General features: G+C 40.4%; 1 protein-coding gene across 1 annotated transcript in view; it reads right to left on the bottom strand.

Moving 5' to 3' along the window:
* ATF6 (activating transcription factor 6) overlaps positions 1–23,845 on the bottom strand; it is a 74,114-nt gene that overhangs the window by 8,060 nt on the left and 42,209 nt on the right. The window contains exon 13 of the mRNA XM_010017154.1: positions 8,969–9,053. Within this exon, the coding sequence (XP_010015456.1) occupies positions 8,969–9,053 (85 nt within the window). The remainder of the gene's footprint in view (positions 1–8,968; positions 9,054–23,845) is intronic.

The following is a 23,845-nucleotide window of genomic DNA, read 5'->3' as shown; positions in this document are numbered from 1 at the left end:
ATCTCCTCCCAAGATCTTCCAGCCTGTGCCTGGAGATGCACGAGCATCTCCCCAGCACAGACCTGCATGGAAGTCTACTGGTAACATTCTCTTCACTGCAAAATGTGATCATCTGTTTCCACCTTTTATTTACACATTCTAGAGAGATACTAATCCACAAGTGAGCCTTCCCTTGTCTCCAAAAGCTTGCTTTCTTGTAGCAGTCTCTGAAGAACTACCTTTTTCTAAGTTTTTTGAACACTCAGGTATTGTGCTGATGAGACTACCCTTATCCTCACACTCACAATCCCTCTGAGGCTTCCAATGGAAGAACTTTCCTCTGCAGAAGCTGTGATAGCTTTTCCCAGTCAGTCGTATGTAGAAAGGCATGCTCAACTCACAGATTCAGCTTGTGCAAAAGTGAAACTTCATTTTTTACAGTTCCTGAGAACATTTAAAAAAACCCTTTGCCTTATTTGTCATTTGCCATTCTCCTGATAGGTATATAACCTCAGTGGTTAACACCAGAACAAGAACTTTTTTCTCTTTCCTTCAACAGTGCTGATTTAAACTTGAAGTGGTCTTTTACACCTTGGTTCTCTACGGGCACTAGAGACTCCCTGGCAGGCTTCCTCTGAAAAATGTTTCTATTATTTTTTTAAGCCTCAGGCATGCTGTTCCTCAGTATCTTTTTCTGGCTTGGCTTCTTATGGTTTGACATTTAGTCTGCCAGAAATTGCCTTTGTTCTTCTATTCCCTCATTTGGCTACAGAGTCTATTGTTTAAAAGATACCTTCTTACTTCTATGAACTGACTTCAATGTGTTACTTAAGACCATTGGATTTTTAGGGTCCTTTTAAAGACTTCTGCACTGAGCTTTTAAGCTTTAATCAATCTTCATCACCTTTGCCAGCACTTTATCCTATTGTTTTTTCTTTTAATATTATTTCCTAGTCTTATTTAGCCCTTAGCTGTGCACTGTAGTATGCACTTCATTTCAATTTGTAGGCACTTACTGATAAAATGAACTCTTTGACTTCATTTTTTTTTCCAAGAGGCAGCAGCACTTTTTCATTGACATGGACCTTTTTTTGCCACCCAATATCATTTGTATCTTTGTGTTAAAAGTGTCTCACTGATTTAAGAGTGAAGGCTGGTGAGAGCCTGTATTCACTTACAGTTGAAATGTCTTTATGGTTTGGATAGTATCCAAAGAGTGAGCTGGATTTTCCACCTGTTTCACTTGGATACATAAAATTACCTCATTTATTTAGATACCGTGATCAGCTCTTGCTCATAGAAGAGTATTTTTAACACCATCTTTGTGAAACTTCTGTCTGTGTGGGGCGAGCACTTCCCTCCACACAAGCTTCTCTGGGGCTAGTATAGAATAAGTCAGGATGGAGGTACATGATTTACAATGGAGTGGATGACCAAAAATGTTCTTCAGATGCTCAGGACATATTTTTCAAATGCTTTCCTACAGCAACCCTGCTCCAAAGGATTAAGCTCAGAGGACGCCCAGGAAGCACCAGAGGTAAGGTGGACTGTATGACAAAGGTGAGGAAAGCTGCATGGAGGATAGACCTGGAATATGAGAAGGTAAAAGCCTCCTGGCCCCACTGGCAGCAGTCTCCTTAGGGACTGCAATCCAAACACTGAAAATGACCTTCTTGGACTGCTGTGTTTTTACTAATCTCTAAGTTTAGCCCAGTGATGTTCTCAAGACAGAACTCATAAATGTGAACCTCCTCTACCAGCTCTGTTGCAGTTTTTTTATGTTTTTACGGGGTGACCTCACTATGGATAATTATGTTTCACATCACTGCAGAAATAAAGAGCTACCAGAGTTAGCCTATGTATCACCAACATAAAACTGTGTTTGCCACCTATAATTTAACTTGAGGCGGAATTACGTAATCTTGAATTTACAACATTTGAAAACGTACTAAGGCAGATCAGCTGGGCTCAAGGTTAGAATTACAATATGCTGCACAAACAGTTCCATGTAGCAGCAACGGTGACGGTAACCTCACAGATGGGGATGAAAATTTTCTCTTTGCTTTGCAGGACAGCTCTTGGCACAGTGCTCTCTGTGAAGCTTGGTGGGAGAGCATACCTACAGAGCAGTATCAGCATCTAGGGCTAATGAATGTCTAGAAGACAGGGTCTCTGCAGCAAGACACATAGATGTTCAGTTCTAAACTGAATCTGGTTCCTTCTGTAAGTCCATACTGGCAGCTAATGCCATGGGTTTCTTTCTTCTTCTATTTTGTGGATTTTATAGAAGTGTGTCTTTCATATGGAAAAAACAATCTGGTATAATAACTTGACACAGGCATTGGAAATACTTTGTACAAAAAGTCCAGTTAATTTATGACTCATTCTCTACCCCCTTAACGAACAGTGTGTTCCCAAGAAAATGCCATCTATAGCATTTATCCTGTCTATACAGGGAAGACCAGTCACACTGGGGCTTGGCCTGCTCTACCACACAAAACCGAAGAGATATTTTCTGTATTAATGAAGGGACAAAAAGGCACAGAAGATCCTCTGAAATCATCTTCCTGTTCTTTTGAATACATAAAAATAGGTTGCTCATTTAGCAATTTAGGTAAACAGCTCGTTATGAAAAGTCACTGGGGAATAAGCCTTTATGATTTCATTTCTTGATCGTTTCCTGTCTAACTAAATAAACATGAACTCAAGTGACACAGATTCCATTACTTTTGTGCGCAGATTCTTGAATGATTTCTTTCATACTTTTTTGAGTAATTTAATATTCTCCTTCCTGTTAAAGACAACATATATTAATGGACAATGGCTGGGGACAGCAAAGTCTCTCAAAGACAACAAAAGACGTGGAAAATATCTATTTAAGACTGCATCTAGGCAATGATCAATTCTGATGTTCAAAGAAATGTAGGAAAGTTTGGGGGAGGGTATTCTTATTTGATAAACTGTGCTTTTACATCATTTTTAAAAGAGAACAGGAGTGAGAAGAGCAGCATCTCACAATATGACTAAAATCTGTCATTAAAATTCCTTGATAAAGTATGTTATGCCATGATTTCAATCCTGATCACTACAGCCCAGCTTTGCATGAGCACAAGAGCTGAAGTACATCTGTGACATTAACAAACCACCCCTAATTACAGAATTACCACAGTAACTTGACATGCTGCTTGTTCATGACTGCGTAGAGGGCATAGCAGACTCTCCTTGTTTCTTTGTGCAGGCTCAGTAATCAGCTGTTGCAGTGAGGTCTAACTGACAGCTAACTATGGCTTTGATTTTTCCCTCGTCAAGTTTCACCAAACTACTGTTATTCCTCAACTGGCAGCTCAAGAAGCAGAAGGGTGGCATTTTCAAAATGAGCTGTAGACTTACAGCACATAGACATTCTTAGATATATTTTCCTACCTCCTGGTTTAGGTCTTGATGCTTTGAAGGATTCTCAGCTACCTCCCTAAAAAACTTAGCAGCTATTGTTCTTTCATCTCACAAATAGGTTGGAATCCTACATACACAACTTCGATTCTCCTGCTTATACACTATAGCTTACAAGTTGCTGAGTTCTCAATGATTTCTGCAAAATCCAGATATAAAAGCAGAAACAGTGAGAGAAGTATCTCTATAGATCATGCTTGTGTAGCCAGGAGGTGCATTCTCTGTACCAACTACAGTGGCGTGAGCTTCTCAGCCTGGGGCCAAGCACAGCAGCTGTGAGAGGGAGCCACAGGGACTAAGACTTGGCTTCTAAGCATGATGAGAAGAATTAACTGTCCGTGGCAGGGGGTTGAAACGAGATGATTTTATGGTCCTTTCCAACCCAAACTATTCTGTGATTCTGTGAACCAGCAACAGGTAGAGAAAGCTGGGGCCATTAGCCTCCTGGAAACCATTCTGAAGCTATTCAAAGTGAGAGAGAAGGCTACCCAAATGTTAAGTAGCAACCTTCAGGGAAGTCCTCTGCCATTAAATGGTATGTATGGTTTTAGACCTTCCTCATTCAATGACTGACTGGGAATTCTGCTTCTTGCTCCAAAAGATGGAAATGGCATCTTTTGTTTGCTTGACCCTGAAAGGCAGAGGAAGTTGGAGACTTTATTTGTTCAACCCCAAGACATGGGAACTTACAGAACATTGTTACTTCCCAAAGACCTTTTGTTTTTATTTTCCTTCTCAGCCAGCCTGTGTGGGTTCTGTCTGCCTTATGGATTTTTCACAGCTTGCCACCACCCTTGGACATTTGTGAGTGGCTTGCACAAGGCTGTCTGTTGAAAGACAATTCTTTGTAACTGCATGCAAGTAATCATGATTCTTGACAGCAGAAATCACTCCAGTTTTGACCAAAAAGCCTTACCATTAGATTTGTTATTGACCTTTTTACTTAGAATGTATATTATTTCACAGCACTTCTTAAGTCTGTTACATCAGGAGGATGCTAGCAAGGAAGGCTGAGGGAAGTGGCTGCGATCAGGGGCTGGCCAATGCAACAGAGCACATGGACTTTGCAAAACTCACCATCTTGTTCACAGCTCATTTCTGCCTCTAGGAGACTATTTCAGTGTTGTGTTTCATGACAAAAAGCAACCCTTAAGAGAACAGCGCTCCTTAAGAAATCAGAAACATACAAGTTATAGAGGGTCAGGCACACTAACAGCTATGTCAAAGGCAGACTGAAGACAAGTCCCATTGTGTGACATTAGACCAAGGACCTATCCAGAATACTGCAAAAAATTCAAAACTCTCTCATGGCTGCCAATTCCCAGATAATGAGCCTCGGATCTCACCAGGGGTTTTCTCATCAGGCCTCTCACTGTTGTGCAGACACCAACCCTCAAATGAGAGCAAATGATGGAAGGACTTTCACGTATGGGGAATTGTTCTGCACAGGGATCCTAAGAATAAAATAGGACTTTTTGGTCTTTGTGCTGCTGCTTAGGGCACCAAAACTCACGGTAAGTACACACCTGCACAGACGTTTACAGCTGCTTCTACCAAGAGGAAGTGCATGCTGTGAGAATACCTAATCTAATCCTAGGGAGAAATCTATTAATGAAAGTGGCTTCTTGGGCTAAAAGTTGAATGTTACCTCCTAAGTTGAAGGACTGTACATATGTTCTCACTTCTGTGTGCTGCAAGGACTATTGGTCGTGTGTGCTGTGCAGTAAAGCTGCAGGCATTCTGCAGAGACAAAAGGCTTGTGCTTGGGGTAGGAATATTGGCTTAGCTGTACTGTACTCTAGATTATTTTGATACAAAGATTGATGTTATAACCCATTTTTTACATATAACTGCATTTTTTACAGGAGTTAAGTAAATAGAAGGCTAATGGCAGATGTTTTCACTTAAACTTCAAGGAAAGCAATGCCTATATGTAAATTTGGAATTGGAGTAATGAGGCAACAAGACTCTGAATTACAATAAAAGCAAATTTGGGAATGAAATCTACTGGAGACTTAACTAGTCTCAAGTGCATAGTTAGATTTCTAAAATAATAGCTGCAATCCAGCATAACAAACATGACTTGCTTAAAAACAAAAGCTGGAGTTTAACTGTAAATTGCAGTTGGCTTTCATTCCCATGAGAAACTGCAATATATTTCATCCTGAAATAAGTTCTCAGTAAAGGCACACCAACGGTGCCTCCAAAACCATGTATAGGTGCAACCAGGACTGCCCAGTTCTGCTTTTTTTCTCTCCAGGCTCACCAACCCTAAGGTCCTTAGGTACTACTAGGCAGATTTTCTGTGAGTGTCAGTTTGTGTCCGCAAATGCTGGGGTTTTGTTGTTGGGCAGAGGCAGGTCAAAACGTGGGCATGGGTGGCTGCAGGGGCCAAGTGGAGAGTTGTACCGAGGGACAGCAGCCAGCAGGGGAATGGGAGAAGGGTAAAGGGCTGGGAAGGCATCAGAGGAGGCAGAAATGGAAGAGCTGACAGCAAGTACTGGCTGTCAACTGACAGGTGGTAGGCAGCCCAGCAAGCTTGGAAAGAGGCTTGGAAGAGGGTGCGGAAAATGGAAAAGAGGGTAAAAGGGAGAGGATTAACACATACCAATGTGTAACAAGTTATTATTCTTTAAAAAATTACACTTAAACATATTTAATATGTTATCATATTAAATATATTTAATATTTAAACCTATTTCTGTGCATCTGTGCATAAGCCCTCAATGGGGATTTTGTTGGCTTATCCTCATGCTCACATTAGTATGATTCACGGTCAACTCAGGCTGACCAGAAGCAGCACATAGGAGAAAGTTGCAAGGTAATGGCCATTTTCACTCTCTTCCAACATACAGCAACTGAATAGCTTTTATCAAGCTTTTGTCTTGAAAATTAGTAATGTACTATTATTGGTTTGTACAAAATTGTTCTCAAACTTCCATCTTATTGAACGCATACATGCTCACATACACACACCTGTCTACTACAAAATTTTCTGTTGAGATTTGCCATTATCTGCAAAGCACTAGGACTGTCACTATCTGGACTTTTCCCAACTCTTCCCTCTTTCTTTTGAAGAGAAAAACTCTTCAAACTATAAACTTCATTCTGCTTTGTACACTGGTGATAACTACCTGACCAGTCTTGCAGAGCCATATCATTAACATCCATGCAGAGTCATGTAGGACAGCAACTGACAACTCTTTTTGCTTCCCAATCTTTGTCTGTACCTGTCCTTTGTCCCTGCAGTGGTGATGGGACCAGCTCAAGCCAGCTATAGGCAGAGTCTCTAGCTGAGTTCAGACGGCGCTCAAGCAGTCAAAGTGCAATCAGACAGTTCTGCTGGGAAAAAGACTTTCAAGCAGTTCAAAGGGTTCTCAACTGAACTCTAAGCTGTTTCATGTTTAGAAACAGTGTCATGGGTAAACTTTAGTACACAGACAAATAAAGATCCTGAAGAAGAAAGCAAGTGATGAAGTTCCAAAAAAGTTTCCAAGAAAAGAACATTCACTTGCATTCCCTTCATCTCCTCTCCCAGGCTTGTGGCAACAAAAAGGAAGGGCAAGTAGGTGGCAGCGGAAAAGGTTTCCGTTCTTCCACAAAGATCTAGCTGAGGCATAAGAAAAGGCTGGAGGGAACAAGTTCTCTCATTGAAAGTTTTGCCAAATCCTCCCAGGGAGACCCGTCATCTTCTAGCAGCCAGCTCTCTGCAGGTGGACAAAGAATTAAGGTGGGCTTCAAAGAACAGCAGACAGCTGGGAGGAAAGCTTTGTTGTCAGCTAGCTTCCAGATGCTTGTTCAGGACATGCTCAGTCCCCATGGAGGAGGCTGAATAGGGTGGAGGAGCAATGTTCTGAAAGGAAAGAAATGGGACCTTCTCCAGGTAGAACTTTTTTAGGGAATTGTCTCCTCCAGGTAATCTACTACTAATCAAATTAAAAATCAAGCCAAGCTACCCAATACCTCTTGTGTACCTTGTAATTTTTTTCCTAATACCTGGCTGAGTGTTACAGACAAAGCAGTGTTTGATGTCATTGTTTACTTAATGCTATCCTTGCGTTTCATCTGTTTCAACATCTCTGCCCAAATCCCTGGACATTTTGTTTTATTTCCTGGATTATGCTGATGTTCTGAAGAAAATTCCCAAAGAACCGAAGTAACTATAATTTCACAATGTTTCATTATAAATCAAGGGTAAGATTTGTCACTGGCTTCTGATGTGTATTTTCCAAAATATATTTACTCTGACAACTGAAAAGTTATTTCAAGTAAAACAAGACTCAGTAAGATGTTAAGAAGAAATACTTTGTAATTTGGAAATAGTGTTTGTTCTTCAAGTGATCAAGTGCCCGTTTGCACGTGATAATTCACAGCTCAGCCAGAAATGGATTTTTGTAATGGACATGAAAAGGGAGTTTCAGGCAGATAAATGCCAAAAATAATACTGATACATCTAATAAAAATTCCCCTAAGATAGCTGATTATAAGACTATCACACTGAACTTACTGTACAGCATGGGAAAATGTAATTATCAAAATGTTGAAAGCCTAAACTGATTTTTTTTTCCCTTAGTTTATGGAAATTTGCATCATAAAATAATGTTTTCGGCATGCCTGAATTTAATAATGACACCTGCATTTATGATTTATTCGTACTGTTAAACATGTAAGTTTTCTAAAAGCATTATGTGCCCAGATATTCAGAAAGTAAAGTTTATACTGTTACAGGGATCGTGATGTGTTTGATGACTGTGACAGTGACCCTGTGCCCCAAATATGTCCTAACTTGGCAATTACTCAACACATGAATTAATAATACATTTATACAGGTCATGTCTCTTATGTGGGACTAAAATGCATATCAAGAGCATTTCTCTTCGCTGAGAAGCCTATGCCCCTACTGCAAAGCTGTTTTCTCTGCTGTCCTGCAACACTCAGTGTGAGTGGGACCTCTCAGCACAGCTTGGTCATGATTATTATTAATCCTGACCAAGCCGTGCTGAGAGGTCCCACTCACACTGAGTGTTGTATAACAGAGTGGTAAACAGCTGAGAAAGCTGACAGAAGGCAGTCGGCATCCTAACAAGCCAGTAAGGCCAAGGAATTTGGCCTGCTAAGCAGACACAGGATGAACCCAAATGAGAGGATGAGAACAGTCTCCATACTCGATGGGATCTTTGTAGCCACCAAGTTAGAGAAGATAGAACACATTCAAGTAACCCTTAATCAGCTGTGTACAGATCACTGAGATTGTGTATAAATCACTATGCTCCTTAAAGGAGCTAGCATGAGATACTGCAGAACTGCTGGCCAAGTCACGCAGCCACTTGTTGCAGTCCCAGTGACCAGGCACTGGTGATTTACCAGCACCCAAGCTCCACCAGGGACCGTGGCAACTAAGGCCCAGTAATGACCAGTCTGTCTTCTTTTTCAAAGCTGTAACTATAGACATTTAGTCTAAATTTGGTTTCCACATACGAGTCAGTCACATCTCTTTGAAATTATTTTCCTATCATTCTTTTTCATATTTTTGACTTACCATTGATGTTTACAGCTGGCAACACTATAGACATCTTTGGTCTTCTGGTCTTGTTATGTGTGGTGGCTGGCAATAACAGGTGGTCCTGGAAAACAGGGGAAAAGATGCATTAAATCTACCCTGGAAGTACAGAGCTGGGAAAATTCTTTTCCATTCTATCTTAGCGGCATTCCATATAAAACTATTTATGACAGCTTAGCAAATTCAAATTGTTGAGGGAGTCTTCCAAGAGTCACAGCAGTTGCTCATTCTGGTAACTGAGAAGAAATCCCTATCGCATGCAGCAAAATATGAAAAAGCCTTGATCATGTGGAAAGAGATGGAAACTACTATTAGGCCCTCGTTCAACAGAGTACTTATGTATATGATTAAAGTAATTTAACTTGACTTCAGTGATATTTAAACATGTGGTTATAGGCTGAATTGGAGCCTCTACTTGCAGTGCTGTCTGCTTTATAAATAAATGCCATCTTGCTATATCTATGTCAAGCCCTATACCACATGATGCCTCATGCACTAGGACTGTATCAGACAGGGTTGTGACCGGTTGTGAATTCTGAGCTCTGCTGACAAAACCTACCAGGGAATTTTGATAGCAAAGCTGTGGTTTAATAGCTTATCTCAACTGTGAGGTGGCTGGGCACTGCTGTACAACAGCAGTGTTAAAACTAACTACCCTGAGTTTTAGCAATGGAAGCTGCATCTGCAGGAGACACTCTGGATATGGACCTGACCTGCAAGGAAAAATGCAACGCTGTTGCTGAAGTCAAACTGTTCAACTTGCAGCTGGAGAAATATGGTTCTTCCCTTATCAACAGAAGTAACATAACATAAAGTGCCAGTCTAGGCATCTCCTATATTACTGTGCTATGCTGATCTGGATGGACCAAAGAAAGGCTACTAAGGACAAGGGAAGCTTCCCATGCCCTTCAAAGCTTAGCTTCCCTGACAGAAGGTTCCTTCACTGCACCATCTCAGTACACAGTGGGCGTTGTGAGGGCAGTGTATTTTCTCCCTCTTAGTAATTAGGAACAAAAGACTGTGTTTATGTAATTGACAAATTGAGTTTAAATTTCTAACTCATATTTTAAGTGAAACAAAACCCTTCCAATCACTAAGCATCTTTTCCAGGTCCCAAAGAATTAATGGAAAGGTTTATTTTCCTAGCCCCTGCGTTTGCCTCTCTGCCAATCCCAGCAATGCCAAATTCACTCATAGTGGCTCTGAGAAGAACAAGAGCTGGCAGGTGCCACCATGTCAAACACATGGAGACCAGCTCATTAAGAAGTTTTTGCAACTATCCTAAAACCAGATCCCAACATCTGCCTTTCAGTTTTCAAGAGTCAGCAGCTATCTCGCATGGTTAAAAAGCAGAGCAGGTTTGATGCTCTCATCTCATTTTGTGCTTTCCTATTTGTAAAACTCCCATGGTACTTTACAAACCCAGGACTTGTAAACTTCACATGCAGCTTTTCAGCTCCCTGCTTAAGGGCAAAGAATGAGCACACAAACAACTCATGATTTTGGCCAGGGTTATCTTTTTGGCATACCGAATTAAGACTTCCTTCAGGACACTGTTGTTAACATCTTAATGTCAGGGTAAGTGTAATTTCTCCCTTTTAATACCTAAACATTATATTATTATGTCTAAGATTAAGGGAACTGAGTTACACACAAAATTGGGTGTTAAATATACCAAGATATTCTGTAGATACATTGCAGAAATATCACTCTTTCTTTTTTTCCCACCAAAAGATCACCCAGAATAACAAAGGACTGACCATAAGCAGAAAACATTACTTCGATAAATGACTGTAATTAAAAACATCTTGGTATCAAAATTATAAAACCACTCTGCTGTAATTCTCAGATCACATATGTAATTCCCATTTCATTTCTGAACCACTGACATTAAGACAACACTCAGTTAGGCAATGAACTTTACAGAAAAACTGTTCTTGAAATTCAATGTTCCCAAGGGAACAGGCCAAAGGTAAGATGCCCATTAAAACTAGATTTTGTAACAATGTCCTTGTCATGATTTGATGACTGCTTTTAACATTGCTCTAAAAATGCTTATCCTGTTGGGGTTTTTCTTCTTTTTCAATACTTCTGAGAGTCCGTAACATCATAACCTAGCAAAACACAAATGCTGCAATGATGATGACCTCTGAGTCATTACAAGTAACTATTATTTTTTGCCAAGATAGCTGAATGTTGGTACACTAATTGATCCTGGCTTAGTTTTATTTATAACAGCACTTTTATTTACTGTATGTATAAATTGTATTGAGAACTATCACAAAAACTTTACAATTGGAGACCCTCTACAGAAATAAACATCATAGAATCATAGAATAGTTAGAGTTGGAAAGGACCTTAAGATCATCTAGTTCCAACCCCCCTGCCATGAGTACCACACACTAAACTGTATCAGTATCACGACAGAGATTTCTGGAGAGCAATGAAATAAGGAAAATTCCTCCAGTACCTCCTGCACAATTCCCTTTCTTGTCTGCACCACAGGAAGTTCAGGTTGGACATTCAGAAACAGTTTTTCATGCATAGTGTGGTGCAATCCTGGAACAAGTCAGCAGAGAGCTAGGAGATTTTGGAGGTTTCCAAGACCCAGCTATACAAAGCCATGGCTGCCCTTATCTACTATTAGCAACAGTTCCACTTCACAGAGAAAGTTGGGCTAGGCACTACAGAGGTTTTCCCTACCCACTTCAGTGATCCTGTGAGTCTCTTTTTGCAGTCCACAGGATAGAGACTGGCAGTAGCAACTTCTCATAAGAGTCCTATGGTAACTAAGAGACAGTGCAAAGACCTCAGACTTGGCCTTTACAAGCTCTGCATCTCCTCCATCACGGTTAAATTAGAAGACTTGGCTCAGAATGACTTTGCACAAATTGTATTTCCATGACTACAATGCAGCCAAACTATTCATTAATGCTGCTGGGCAGGTTCAGATTCCACTAAACTGATTTGCTGGAAAACAATACTTTATTCTAAACCTTGCATTGAAAGAAAGATATAAAATTAACCTTTCTTAGTTCTACCTCACCTAGAAGCCTTTTTTTTTTTTTTTTTAAATAACAGAAGACTTAGATTTAATCTCAACTAATTTTAGACTTCTGTGAATGATAATTCAAGAGCTGCAAAGAAGAAACAAGCAGTACACGACTATCTGCTGTCTTCGTAATTCTGACTTTAACAAAAACAGCAAGTAATTTTCTGCTAGATCAGTCAACTGAAGTGGGCAACTCCAGCACGTATTTTGCTCTACACCAAGACAGCACTAGAGCTAACATGAGCTCCAGAGGAGTCTGCTGCTGTTCAGTGACTCATGAGAACAGTCTAGTTCAGACTGGTCAACCAACATCCAAACACCTCAAGCTGTATTTAATGAATGCCACCCAGTCAGTCTTCTTTCCCTGTCTCACAGAAACAAAAGTAGCATTGTTTTCTAGACCACAGTTACTGACATTCAAAAACCAAAGGAATATAAGAAGGAGGACAGACACATAAAATGCCAATATTATAATCTAGTGTAACCTAGTGAACTTATTTTACACAGATCATGGCAGGCCCAGCACATCCTGCTCAGCCACACAAAATCCTGTTAGCAAAAGAAACTGGTAAGATACCTATTATCTGTGTGCTGTTACTAGCAATCCCTCCACGCACAATCTGACAAGATCAGCTCACCAGATCTGATACAAAGCGCATTGGGAACCATTGTTGATGAAGATGCTCTGTTACCCAACATATTAGAATTAACTTCCATTAGTTTCCAGACTCTGAAATGTCTCCCAAAACTACACAGTGAAGTGGTACGTTCACATATCAATTCACCTGCTACTCCTCTGTTTTACCAGAGCAGTTTGAACAGTGTGAGAGTGAAGGCCCAGAGCTGCTCCAACAGCAGATAGTGAGACAATGAAGTAATTTCCACTTCATTTGTGTATCATTTGTGCTTTGGAGTTGCCGCACAACTCCTCATTGTTCCAATACCAACTTTCGAGAAGACAGGCATAAAAAAACCCCACCAGATCTATGTCCAAATGGCTGCCAGGATCTAATGTGCAAGATGCACACATTGTCTAGAAGTTGGACACTGCCGATCTCTACTACAAAGATTCATTTCTTAAAATCTGGAATTAGGGAAATTTATCCATCTCCCTAATCTTTACCTTTTATATGCAGGAGTGTCCCTCTGACAATTAGTCTTAACTTGCAAAGTTTCATAACTACCCCCATTCTACATTGAAAGCAAAGGTAACAGCGGGTATGCTGCACAATATCATAAATATTTTGCCTACTATTTAGCTACCTACAATATTCTTGAGCCCACAAACCTTCAAATTGTCCATAACTTTTATTGGAAAGCAATATGTAACTATTCATATGCAACATAAATTGAGTGTATAGATTAGTGATTAGGAAGAAATTAGACATACAGTAACATTGTTTGAATGCGTTTCTGAAATGTAAAAATATTTTCTCCTGTCCTATCCTGTTCTGAAATATGCTGAATTGCGTCCCAGAGGGGTGTGTGATGCTATTACTCATCCCTAATTTTAAATACTAGACAAAAGTGCTGCTTGGGATATTAACACATGGTACAAAACTGAAAATTAACAAAAGCAAATCTTCAAGTCAGCATCTGGTCCATGAGCACAAATGTCAACCAGAGGCAGAATAAATTGCAACTATTACCCAACAACAGACAGCCTTGGCTTGGGCCAAGATTTGCACTGAGATGAGATGACAATTTAAATGCATGATACAGACCTGGGACTGCTGGCAGAATGACTGGAAAAATACCAGCCTGGAAAGATAGTATTTCAAATGAGACCCTAGCTTCAGCATTCTCATTTTGCTTTTGATCATCTCTACAGTTCAGTGATATTGAAGCTAGATGACATGGATAGATAGATTAATACAGAGATACTAAAAATCCAGCCACAAACATGTTACCTTAGTTTAGTATTTTGGGATATAGAAACTTATTTTCCTGGGGATAAGATCTGAAGCTGTTACTTGTTAAACTTGTGATTAATTATCATATTTATTGAGTCCTTGCCACCACAAAACATTCAGGATAGTATATTATTAAAACATAACTATCCAGAGTTGTAAGCGCTTGAAAATTATTAGGCACCCCTATAAAATTAATTTCCTCACTGAATCTTTTTACTCTGCTGGCTAATTCAGTACCTGCTGATCTGCTTGTGGACTCAACACATGAAACTGCAATAAAGATTTTAAGGGTTTTACAAAAGATCACTGTTGTCAGGGCTCTAACAGGGATTAAGCTTTGGAGCCTTGTGTATCTCTAACCCTCACAATCAACTGGCAATCGAAATCCTGTGTGAAACTTCACTGTGCTAGAATATTCCAAAAGTTGCTGCTCAGCTTCAGCCTTAATCTCAGGATACCTGGTTTGTTCTCAAAGTCCCCTCTAGGTAACTTTTGGCCATCTTAGCTTTTATTTAAGAAAAATAATTGTTTCTAACTCTTACAGTTAAAGGACGTAAACAAAACATCATCACTGCATACCATGAATTTTCGTTAAACATCCTTGCAGCATGTACTGGAGGAAAACATTACCAGTGCTATGGGGAATGTTTAGAGATGTGCATGCATTTCAGAGATACCCGAGTGGCACAGGACACAAAGGAATGGATTTCCAAGCCCACCAAGGCTCTGCACTCTCAGCATGAGCTGTCTTTCGTCCTATCCCTGAGATTACTTATCTGTCAAATCAATTTTCTAAGATCCTTCTTTGTTGAGCTGTTGTGCTTAGGGTATGGGTAAGTATTTTTCAAAATCCTTTTCTAGTGCCTTGAGCAACAGCATTACCTATCAGAAAATAACTAATGTAACTTGATTTAAATGGGCTCTGTTACAGTGTATTTAGCACATCTGCCTAAGTAAACACTGTTTGTCATGCTATTGAAGGGCACACCACGCCTCTGACCCTTCCCAGTGGTTTGGAGCATGTACCTACCAAAGTACAAATGTAATCCACTCCTGCAAGACAGGCCCTATCTCGCTTCTCACAAAGACTTCATCAGGGTGTCTGAATGACCCCTGCTCTTTATTAAGAGATTAATCTCTGATGAACTAAGGATAATCTTTTTGAAAACAAGTGACATTTGTTACTTTACTGGAATAAAAACTCCAAGGAGACTGGATTAAAATATCAAAGGAAAACCTCAATGTGCTGTTCTTGTAATTTGCCTTGATGAGGAGATTTGATCTTTACCATTGTCTTGGAAACCAGCTATGTGCTAGAATATTGCAACTAACAGAGTTGCCAGAGCAGAGAGGGCAAATAGAGCCAGGCGCCTTGGCATGCCAAAAGGCTACTCTGTCCGGGCAGCTTCAGAAAACTTCTTACAGTAAACAAACATTGCAGCTGGCATTTTTTCATCTCTGTTTATGACTAAGAGGTCTCACAGGGAATCATGCCTCAATCTCTTCATGCTGTGATTCTACGACCACATTACAACCTCTGCTGGTTCAGGCTGAGAAGCTTCCCACAAGTCACTGAAGTGCTGGCAGATTCCCAAAGCTGCTGGGGGTCCATTTTTCTTTAACAGCACTACTTTTGGTAGTGTTCAACATGTCCTGACATCTTAAAAACTTATCTATTAACTATCTGACCACACCTAGTGATCTCAAGATGAAGCAGATTGAAAGCAGGTGGCTTTTTGACCATAAAACGTTGTCCATCAACCCCATGCATTGTTTTTCAAGCCTATTTTTCTGAACATCTTCACAGATTTCTGGTCAACAACATCACACTGAACCTTTAGAGGTATGCTTTCAGCCATACAGAGTGCGAAACAAAAACGTGCTTTCACAGGCCCAAAAAGCTGCGTGCAACTTCAGAGTCTGCCCTGTGCATTCCTCTGAGAAGCTGGACTTTCTAAAACCCTGGGCTGACAGAGCTAATGAACCAGCTTTTCTTTCACAAACCACAGATTTCACACTTTCTGAAAATTTCAAAATAATTGTTTCAGGCTGTCTGGCTCTTGCCAGAGCTGTTTCTGTCCTTGTCTCCTACACAGGCCACCGAACCTGCACTGAGCAGTACTGCGGCCTTTGTCATGCAGCTCCTGACCGGGAAACAGTACCTGTGAAGCCAGAACTTCATTCCTAAGACAGCCAGGGCTGAACTTCAGCAGCTTTCTGGACAAAAGAAGTGGCTGTTCTCCTGAGAAGAGAACTTACTGCAACACACTCATGGCCTAAGGGATGATTCTCATTTACCACAGCAGGTCCCTACACTGCAAAGCACACAGCACGGATCATGGTGTAAATGAGAATCAGGTCTTGGTGTATCTGTTTCTGGTTTCTTCTGTCAGTTCAAAGAGGACGTCTATGAAAGTTTACAAATTTGTAGAGGAAATGGCTGTATAATTTCACTATTGATTCAGTTAGGTGATGGCAACCATATGGTGTCCTGAGGATACACCACACTGGATAGAGTACTGGTCCGTCTGAAAATGCCAGAAGTTCCTGCAACGTTGCTTTTACTACAAGTGGACATTAAACAGGGCAGTAACTGCAGAGGGAAGGGTGCCTCTGAAACTGCTGATATCCTACCATTTCAGTCCAACACTTATATCTGAAAAGCATGGGGATGCTTTTAACAGCAGAAAAGAGAAATGAAACCAACTAAAACCTCTACACAAACCATGACTCAGCCACAATACTTACTCATTATACCATGAACTGTAAAGCTGCCTTGTTTTTAAAGTTGATATGCCTGTTTTGTTTTTTTTTTAAAAAAGGTAGACCTTACAAATCCAAGTGGATTTACACACCCCACCATGGATCATCACAGAGAATCCATGACACACAAAGATGAGTACAGGAGCAAGTTAAAGATGGGATAACAACTGCAAGAAATCTACAGAAAACCCACAATAAAAATTCACAAGGTCTGAAGCCTCTCTGCACTGGCTCTTGACAGCCCACCCTGGAAGGCTCCAGTAGTTTTACTACTTAGGGTTTAACAATAACAATTTAACTTAATTTGAAAAAGTACCAGTTCTGCATATATTAAACTTGAGGTTAGCTAGCACGTATTAACACAGTTTGATTTTGCAGCATCCTTTAAAAAGAGAGTTTGAAATAAAGAATTCAACTCCCACCCCCTAATCACAGAATGTAATTACTTTTCTAACTTTTAAGCCTATCTGGGGGTAGAGGAAGCGGGAGACTGTCCCATAAAAGGAAAGCTCCCAGAAGTGGTGGGAATACAGCTTATTTTCTGCTTGTATTTTTGCCAGAAGTGCTCCTATTCACACTGATGCTGTTCCAATCCCAGTGTTTCTGTGCATAGGTGGTTTTTACAGCCTATACTTTGCACACAGCAATGAAGTGATGAGATATGCTTTTTATTTAAGTGTTTTACCAGAAATAGCTCAATCCCACAGTCAATAAAATGTCCTGTAGTGTAAGATTACACCTTTCTGACATTCCCAGACAAATTTCTGTAAGTAACACCTAACTGCACTCTGGACCACTTTCTAGTCACTATCCCTGCAGAAAAGGGAGTTGCTATCCAGTTTAGTTCCCACATGAGAGACCTTTTAATGAAGAAGCCTTTAGTGCCTCTTATTGTCAACAGAGCTACTGCCAGATGTGATATGGCCTGGGCTCCAAAACTAAACTAACTGCAAAGCACCTCACTGTGAGTCAGAGAGCCTTGTGAAAATCCCAGAGACTTCAGAGGAATGGAAAATACACTGTCACAAGCCTCATTTGGAGGAGTTTCCTCCATCCCCTTCAACAGCAGCACTGTTGCTTGTTTACAAGCCGGGCTCAGCTTTGGAGCTTTTTCTCGGTGTGAAGGAGAACCAGTGGGAAAGAACCTCTTCCGGACTGAGAAATCAAAAGCTTATGGAATATAATAAATATATGGAAATCTGCTGTGAGGTGTGTCCTTGGTTTGAAGTCGTGTCTTCCTGGCTTAATTTGCTACCCTTTGTTTCATTTGGTATCTTACTCAGCTCCCTCTAGATAGAAGATCAAGTTTACAACTGAGAAAGCAAGAATAAAAATGAAAGAGATCTCATTACTTCATCAAGGTTTGAGAAGACCAATGCAACAACTTTCTAATACACAACAGACTATAATGCAAAGTATTACATAAACACACCAAAGGCAGCTGTAAAGCAGATGTCATACAGAGCCGGAAAAAACTGATATACTATACAGTTTTTCTATTTTTCATGGTTTACATTCCCTTTATTCAATTTCCAAGGCTGAAGAGGATGAATTATGCCTTAAGATAACACTGAAGTATGCTGGTAATTGGGTATCTATTAGTCAAACAGTAGATTCTACCCAGTGGCCTCTCAGAAGGATTCCTTGTTTCCCTTCAGGAATCAGAATACAAGCATACTTCCAGAAGACAGGCCCACTAACCTTCCGTTCCACTGAAACATCTATCTTTACCCTGTTAACAAAGTTACAGTAGCTGCAAATTACCCAAGATGAACCTGCCTCATTTCCATCCAAGCTTTCTGAATCTCACTTATAACTTGCAACACATCCTAAACAAAAGGCACTAAATACCATCACCCTTCCTCTGTGTATCAGAAATACTCCACGAAATCACAGTTTACTTGTGAGTACACGTTAATTAGGCACACCATGAGGCACAGCAAAGCCAGACCAATTGCAATGGAGAATGAGGTGAAGGCACCCCATTTGAACTTCATTTCTATCATAAACGTACTCTTCCTTGTACTTTTGTCTTCTTACCTTTGTATAGGAAAGAGAAAGAAAGGCTATGTGAACAAGGAGGGCATAGGACAGAGACTGGACAGAAATACAGCCAACTAAACTTGTCTGCAGAACTGCTTTGCAATGCCTGAAAGTAAAGAACAATGCATGCATTTGCTATGATGTAACTTTGGTTTGGCAGCAGATTAAAAAAAAATTCCTAAAGGCAAAGTAAGAGGATGTGAAGAACAGAATTCTATGTTCAAATAAACAGTTTTGGTTAAAATCATATAGGAAGGTTTTTAAGGACTTGAAAATGCTTTCATAATTTGTGTGTGTGTTATTTGTGGAAATTAGTTGAATTTCAAGATAAACTAGAAAAGGTTTGTCTACATGAATTGCTGGTTCAGTTCTGGGCTTCGGTGAAGACAAAAAAACATCCCACCTTGTACTGGTGGAAAAGTTCTTCGTATAATGTTTGATAAGTATCAGATTTTCTTCTAAAGGCTCTCTCAATCAAACTAGCATCATAAAATTAAGACATGTTTGCTCCAAGTTATTTGAGAGTAGTGTTTCTCTGGCATTTTCTGTCCTTCCCATGGGTTGTGTAAGCACAGAAACACAGTTCATCTGTAAGTCCCAGTTGAGTCTGTCAATTACCTTTGTAGATTTTAAAAAGTTTTAAGACCCAAAAGGAATTAATTGTTTTATTACTACTACCCATAAAAAGAAATTCCCCTCCTTCTCCAATTCACTGCAGCAGGGCTCTGCTTTTGCGTAGCATCTGCAGGCTATTAGTTTTGCAACTGCAATCTGTAATTGCAAAAACATGTAATTTAAGTAGGGCTTGTGAATAAGGTCCAGTAAAACCAAAAAGGATATAATCCAGATTCTTTGCTTCTCTGATAAAACGTTAGCCCGGAGTTTCTATATTTGCTTGCAAGACCTCAGGTCTTCTACATAAGACAAATTTTGGATTCCCAGAATTACTGCCCAGCTGGACATTGCCCCAAAAGAGCACAAACACCACAAACTGAATGGGGAATATTATTACCAACAAGCACCTTTTTCTGCTGTTGCATTTGCAGCCCTGTCACATAAGCCAACCAATGCACAAATACAATGTGGCTTCATGGGCACGCTCCGTGGATCCAGTATCATGAGATGGACTAGACTGTAAATCCTTATTTCTCTCTAGATCAGATTCCCCATGAAACATAAGCTACATGGGTCAAAAGAAATTTATGTCAGGCTTTTTCTGAACACTGAATCAACATAACACTGTGGTTCAAAATCCATTTGCTAATGCTGCTGTCCTATGCTTTCTCTTCTGACTGAGTTCAAAGGACAGTGAAGTGTACTAAAACACTTTGATCTCATTTCGTGGTGACATCTCCATCCTTAAGAGGTCTTTAGAGCCCACTTGATAATGCCACAGCCAACCTCACACACTGTCAGCAGCAGCATTCTTTCACACAGGAACCACATGGCTCTTCTAACCAGCATTTATAAGAACAATCAGGGCCTTGCCTGAAATCTGAAGGAGTCTGTCAAGATTATAGTTCTTACATACTTACCGTTCTTACTGTTCACACATCTTACTAACCTGCAGACCACTCATGAAAAGACCACATGTAGAAAATGCTGATAGCCATCAGGGCTACATACACATGAGAAATGTTTAGGAATAGCTACAGAAGTCCATGACAGGCCACAAAGTCTGTGACTTAACACCTTTCTGACAAACCAATTTCCTTCCAAAGCAGAAGAAAGCCTCCTTTCTTACAATGCAAAAATGGCCACACATGCAGGTAGTCAAGAATGCAAGAGAACTTTAAAATCCTAACCAGAAACAACTGTCGAGTAGACTCCAGACTTCAACTTTTTTTAAATCAAGGCAATTAATTTGATCACATTGTGTTCAATGCTACAACACAGATGGCACAAGATCCAGCCCTGGTTTGAAATTAGTCTTCCTGCCTTCTACAGCAACAGAAATAATTTATTTAAATCCCCCCTTGAATCTCCACACTATGTAAGATAGCTGCAAGGCAAGAAGTAGATCCCCTGCAGTTGTCAGGGTAGCAGACGACTCATCTTGGACAGCTCAGCCAAAGAGCCAAACCACCAGAATTTGAACACAGATGCAGGATTCAGTCTAAAGGGCAACTTCTGGCAGTGTTCAAGGCCAGGATGGATGGGGCTTTCAGCAACCGCGTTTAGTGGAAGGTGTCCCTGCCCATAGCAGGGGGGTTGGAACTAGATGATCTTTAAGGTGCCTTCCAACCCAAACCATTCTATGATGATTTTACAAAATGGATCTAAAGTATGTTCTCATGAAAAGAACAATTATATTTATTAGTAGTTTTTGGATAAAAACACCACCAGACTGCAAAACTGCATTTTACAGAACCTGCTACCTATTCTAAAGAGTATACATCCAGTCTGTCATACTGTACAAGAGGACTCAGTAGCCCAAATACTGAATGCGAGCAGATGCATTCTTGAGCTGAACACCTAGCATGGGATTTCTCTTAAAATGTACTTCAGTGTCTGCAAAAAGAACATAGATGTCCTTTGCAGCCAGGATACCAGGTACTGGATAAAAATCTGGTTTGAGTATATAAAATTGTGTTTGGCCAACAGCAACTTACATCTCTCAGTTGCTGTGACTGTCTCCCTTTCCTGATCCATCTGCTGATCTGTGATAGCTGCTAACTTGCTGGCAATACATTCACTGGGGAGGGTAATGCATATGGAGGCCGAAACAAAAAAATCATAGTGATGAGTGGCAAAACCCAGGAATAGCTTTCAAGACTAATGATAGGAGAGAAAAAAGTAATAGTCTGAATTAAATTCTAGGCCAAATCAATGAAAGCCAAAGCTCAGTTGCAGAGAGCACTCCTCTCTATTCTCCCTGCTGGGACAGCCATAGCCTGCCGCTGTGTGCCATGAACTGCCCAAGAGATGACAGTGGCTGCTTGATTCTAATTCGCAGCCAGAGAGATGCTGCTTCTGAAAGCACAGTAGATGTACAGGAATTTAGCAACAAGTCTTTGCTAATTGTGAAAGTTGAATCAGCTACACAGACATACATCAGAAAGACTGGAAAGTCTCTGTAAGAAATACTTGTTATTGCTCAATTTTCTGGAAAAAGCAATAGACCATGAGTTAAATCTTTGGGGATCTCCTGTCCTCCATCCTTTAACTTCATACACTCAGTGTACCTAAGTATGCCTCTTAACCTCTCTGATGGCAAATTGTCTTCACTGAGATGGAGGTATCACCTCCCAGCAGCGGCAAGAAATGATGGTTTAGGTCACCCACAGAAAGGTGTTTTATAAATACAAGCAGTACTTTCAGTAAACTGCCTTTGACCTCATTTTAAAAATTAAGATCTTTTTTGCAATGTCAGTAACTGAAGGGTAAAGTGGCTTTAGGAGCACCTCTCTAAGAAACCTGAAGAAATAGGTGCTCTTCCTTCTCTATCATTCTTCCTCTGATTTCACTACAGAAAATGGTTTCCCTCTCCTTCCACATTCTGCCAAAGTTGAATAAAAGCATGCCTTTTTATAAGCATAACTTCCCACAACGCAAATGCCACTGTCAAAACCACAAGAACAAACATGAGAGACACAAAGAAACACAATCAGATAACAAGGAAACAAATGCTCTTCTCAGTCAGCAGCAAGACTGCCTTTTTGCCTGAATCCCCGAGATTAACCCAGAGCTCTGTAATGACTTCTGCTCAGACCTGGGTGGGTCTCTGTACATCTTGGCAGCAGGGACAGGCAAAGTTCCTAGGCTGCTGATGGCTGGACAGTGGTCTGGCACACTTGGGCCAGGGCTGCTGCTCCAAATCCAAACCGCCTTTTGTTTTCCCCAAAATCTCACTTCAGAGACAAAGAGGTTTTAATATCAACATGTAGTGGGCTGAATTCAAATTTGATGGCAGTGTCTTAATCTGTGAAATGTGTATTGCATTACAGATGCTTGTTGGAAAGATGTTTCTCATTCTGCAGATCCCAGGACATCTGTATGGCTGAGGATTTCATCAACTATTCATAGTATCTTCTAATTAAAGAGATAGTAAATATAATAATGTTAAAGAAGCTGTGACCTCTGTTATTAATAATCTTAGCTGAAACAATATAGTATGAAGTCTCCTTTCCTTTTTTTTGACTGTTGGTTTGCATAACTCATATTTACCCCAGCCTGATGAGCTGCCTTCTCTTCACATAGCTAAGTTTCACTTCTAAATCTCAATTTGGAGTTCAGTTTTGTTGCCAAGCATCTGCCCTGTTTGAATTTCTAGTGTTGCTGAGGAAGATGTAAATCAGTTTTAGAAACAGACTTTATAAGGGAAAAAACATCTATAAACCTTTAATTTTTTTCAAAAAAAAAACCCAAAAAAAAACCCCCTCAAACCAAAATAAGGAAACAACCTGACTGAAAATGGTCTTAAAAGGCATAAATAAGTTACATGATTAACTCACACTTGGTGGAAAAAGGATCCTGGATGCCTGGCATTGAGGATTCTTCCATAATCACCATTAACCTACCATAGAGAAGTGCACTTCAGAATGGTGGGGCATATCCTACAGGTGGCTGAGCACAGTCACCAGGAATGGGAAGGTTCCTTCTCTGCCCCTCAGACCTCGCACCTCCCTGCCAGCCTCTGGCAACTGCCAGCCTCTCCTGTGAGTCCCCTGAACTCTTTAAGCTGTTCTTCTGCCAACATGATAAATGGCTCAAGGATGGATCTGACGAAGAGGCACAACCAAGGAACTGACACTGACACCAGCAACTCTCCTTTCTTGTGGTGGCAAACTGTTTAATTATGCACTGGTTCTTATCCTAAAAAAATCCTGGACGCTGCTCATGTGTACCTAGGGAAGAAAAGAAATCATCCAATTTCGAACAGTGTAAGAGCACAGTTTTGGAGTTTTTTTTGTTTGGGTTTTTTTAACTGCAGTGCTGTGGGAATTCATACAAGCCATCAAAACTTACGGCACTGTGATGGAGGCAAGGCACTGTGCACTTTTCATGACCAAACCATCAGTTTCCTTAGAAAAAAGCTTTCTCTTGTGACAACAATAGCTTACTTGGATCCTTGTCTGAAGCCTG

This window comes from Nestor notabilis, unplaced genomic scaffold, assembly GCF_000696875.1.
Source record: "Nestor notabilis isolate BGI_N333 unplaced genomic scaffold, ASM69687v1 scaffold4476, whole genome shotgun sequence".
In the NCBI taxonomy this organism is placed as follows: domain Eukaryota; kingdom Metazoa; phylum Chordata; class Aves; order Psittaciformes; family Psittacidae; genus Nestor; species Nestor notabilis.
Note: the sequence above shows the minus strand (reverse complement) of the source record. Positions and strands in the feature narration are given on the sequence as shown.